Source organism: Dipodomys ordii, unplaced genomic scaffold (genome assembly GCF_000151885.1).
Source record: "Dipodomys ordii isolate 6190 unplaced genomic scaffold, Dord_2.0 Scaffold15, whole genome shotgun sequence".
Lineage (NCBI taxonomy): Eukaryota > Metazoa > Chordata > Mammalia > Rodentia > Heteromyidae > Dipodomys > Dipodomys ordii.
The window spans coordinates 18,304,995-18,305,310 of NW_012267231.1; the positions used below are offsets into that span (position 1 = coordinate 18,304,995).

At 69.6% G+C, this 316-nt stretch overlaps 1 protein-coding gene across 1 annotated transcript in view; it reads right to left on the reverse strand.

Moving 5' to 3' along the window:
* The window catches only part of Rasgrf1 (Ras protein-specific guanine nucleotide-releasing factor 1), an 84,538-nt gene extending 84,245 nt beyond the window's left edge, over nt 1-293 (reverse strand). The window contains exon 1 of the mRNA XM_013011956.1: nt 18-293. Within this exon, the coding sequence (XP_012867410.1) occupies nt 18-293 (276 nt within the window). The remainder of the gene's footprint in view (nt 1-17) is intronic.
* Nucleotides 294-316: the final 23 nt, after the last annotated feature.

Genomic DNA, 316 nt, shown 5'->3' on the forward strand with positions numbered 1-316 from the left:
CGCCCGCCGCGCCTCACCTGCTTCTCCAGCGGCTCCTTGGCGGAGGGCGCGGGCTTGGGCGAGGGCGCGCGGTCGCACACGCAGCCCTCCAGCAGGTAGAGGCCGGAGGGCCGCGAGCTCGAGTCGCTCTCGAAGTAGAAGAGCAGGTTCTGCAGCAGCGCGAACCACTTGGTTTGCCATTTCGTGTTGTCGGAGCTGCGCTTGCTCAGGTAGCCCTTGCGCGTGCCGTCCTTCCGCGCCAGCAGCCCCAGGGACGCGACGTGGCCGTCGTTGAGCCGGATCCCCTTCTGCATGGTGCTCGGAGCCAGCCGGACCC